This window comes from Bombina bombina, chromosome 4, assembly GCF_027579735.1.
Source record: "Bombina bombina isolate aBomBom1 chromosome 4, aBomBom1.pri, whole genome shotgun sequence".
Taxonomy (NCBI): domain Eukaryota; kingdom Metazoa; phylum Chordata; class Amphibia; order Anura; family Bombinatoridae; genus Bombina; species Bombina bombina.
In genome coordinates, this window is record NC_069502.1 from 396,184,012 (window position 1) to 396,186,547 (window position 2,536).

Here is a 2,536-nt window from a genome sequence, read left to right on the forward strand (position 1 = left end):
TCATATCTTTGCCCTAAATAAGTTTCACAAATGCATTAATAAGGAACAGTTCCCCCACTTCCTCCTCTAGGCGTGTGTGACCTGTTGCGGTAGTGAGCCCCCAGGCTGACAATGCGCAGCTCCTATTGGTTGGTCAGGGAGGGTGCAGGCCAGCTCCGCCTCTTTCTGGACACGCCCCTCTTCATGCAAAACCCAGCAGAGCGCCGACCTGGGTAAAGCTGGAGACGCGCTCTGATTGGACAGTGGAAACCCATTTATTCCCTGACAGCCCCCATCACATGGATGGTTGTCTATTAACTTGTTTCAAAAAAGTAGCAGGAGTTGTCAAACGCGCAGGGATGAAAAGTAGTTTGCTGGCTGTCTGAGTGAAGCAGAGACAGATCCCACAAGCAGGGAGTTTGGGAGAATCTACAGCACTCACTTTACTGGAGGGGACTCACTCTCTTATTTTTCTTGTGTGCAAAAGGCTCCCAGAAAAAGTGCGTGAATGTACAACATGATGGAAACCGAGCTCAAACCCCCTGCCCCCCAGCAGGCTTCAGGGGGCAACTCAGCCTCTAACAACCAGAAAAACAGCCCGGACCGAGTCAAGAGACCCATGAACGCCTTCATGGTGTGGTCCCGGGGGCAGAGGAGGAAGATGGCCCAGGAGAACCCTAAGATGCACAACTCGGAGATCAGTAAGCGGCTGGGGGCCGAGTGGAAGCTGCTGTCCGAGGCTGAGAAGAGACCCTTCATAGATGAAGCCAAGAGGCTGCGTGCCCTGCACATGAAGGAGCATCCGGATTATAAATACAGGCCCAGGAGGAAAACCAAAACCCTGATGAAGAAGGATAAGTACACCCTGCCTGGGGGCTTGCTGGCTCCCGGGGGCAACAGCATGAGCTCTGGGGTAGGGGCGAGTCTAGGAGCTGGGGTGAACCAGAGGATGGACAGCTACGCTCATATGAATGGCTGGACTAATGGGGGCTATGGCATGATGCAAGAGCAGCTGGGCTACCCACAACACCCGGGCTTGAATGCCCACAACGCGGCTCAGATGCAGCCCATGCACCGCTACGACGTGAGTGCGCTCCAGTACAACTCCATGACCACCTCCCAGAGCTATATGAACGGGTCGCCCACCTACAGCATGTCCTACTCACAGCAAGGGGCTCCAGGGATGACTCTGGGCTCCATGGGCTCCGTAGTAAAGTCAGAGTCCAGCTCCAGCCCACCTGTAGTCACCTCTTCTTCTCACTCCAGGGCTCCATGCCAGGCTGGGGACCTCCGGGACATGATCAGCATGTACCTACCTGGGGCAGAAGTGCCAGAGCCATCTGCCCAAAGCAGACTCCACATGTCCCAGCATTATCAGAGCGCATCTGTACCAGGCACAGCCATCAATGGCACTCTCCCTCTATCACATATGTGAGAGAAAAGAAACTTTTGTTAGAGTTTGGACTTCTTTTTTTTTTGGACTATTTTTGTACAGAGAAAAAAAAATCTGGGGAGGGGGAAACGAACTTGTATAGAACCAGAGAAAGAAAACTACACAAAACTTAAAAAAGTTCTAGGTAGGAACTTTGCAGAAAAGTTTGCAAAATACCCTTTACCAATAATATTTAGAGCTAGTCTCAAAAGTGATGAAATATGTTTTATTATTTGCAAGCAACTTTTGTACAGTATTTATCACATAAACTTGGCAATCAATAATGCCCTTTGTTTATAAGCTACCAGTTTGCCAATCCTTTTAAAGTCCTAGGTCAGTGCAGCTATTATTTAGGGAAAACTGCAGAAAAGGGACACTTTATTGTTTTTTACATTTGGACATTTTAATCGTTTAGCTTAATTGTAAGAAATTGAAAAATATATAATATGACAAGTACTGGCAAAACCAATTCATTGGTTTTCCATTTTTAAAAAGGGCAAAGTGTACTCATTTTATTTTTATTTTTCTGATTGTTTAAAGCAAAAAGTGTCCGTAATCAATCCAACAGTTGTTAATTTATAATAGTCTGTATCAACCTTTTCATCCTGTTCAGATAAAAAAAGCAACATAAAACTACTGTGTTTGAAATATTTTCTTATGGTTTGTAACATTTATGTAAATTTATTGTGCTGATATTTTAAGGTTTTTTTTTTCCCTCTCATTTTTCAGTAGATGTATTTTAAAGAATCGGCTCTGTTTTATTCTAATCAGTTAGCCGAAAAGTCCATGTATATATTTGAACTAATACCACCCTTATAACAGGTACATTTTCAACTTAAGTTTTTACTCCATTATGCACAGTTTGAGATAAATAAATTTTTGAAATATGGAATCTGACACCCTGTTGAGTCTTTGCCTTATTTATTTATTACAATAATAATAATAATAGTTAATAATATGATGTATTTACTATGATCTTGTTAAAAAAAATCAATATTTTATAATTGTGGGGTCTTTTTGTTGTATAGGTTTTTATTTTATTATTTTTTGTTTGTTTGAAGGTAGAAATTTTATTTTAAACAGCAACTTTAGAAAATGTAGTTATATATATAATTTTTGAATAGC

The 2,536-nt window shown here is 42.7% G+C and overlaps 1 protein-coding gene across 1 annotated transcript; it reads left to right on the top strand.

Moving 5' to 3' along the window:
• The first annotated feature begins 303 nt into the window (after window positions 1-303).
• SOX2 (SRY-box transcription factor 2) lies at window positions 304-2,308 on the top strand. The gene has a single exon (XM_053709037.1). It carries the CDS (start codon window positions 488-490, stop codon window positions 1,412-1,414), a length of 927 nt encoding a protein of 308 aa, XP_053565012.1. The 5' UTR covers window positions 304-487; the 3' UTR covers window positions 1,415-2,308.
• The last annotated feature ends 228 nt before the right edge of the window (window positions 2,309-2,536 follow it).

Bases quoted from the DNA above. Each gene is read 5' to 3' on its own strand.
- SOX2 (XM_053709037.1), top strand. From the start codon at position 488: ATGTACAACATGATGGAAACCGAGCTCAAACCCCCTGCCCCCCAGCAG.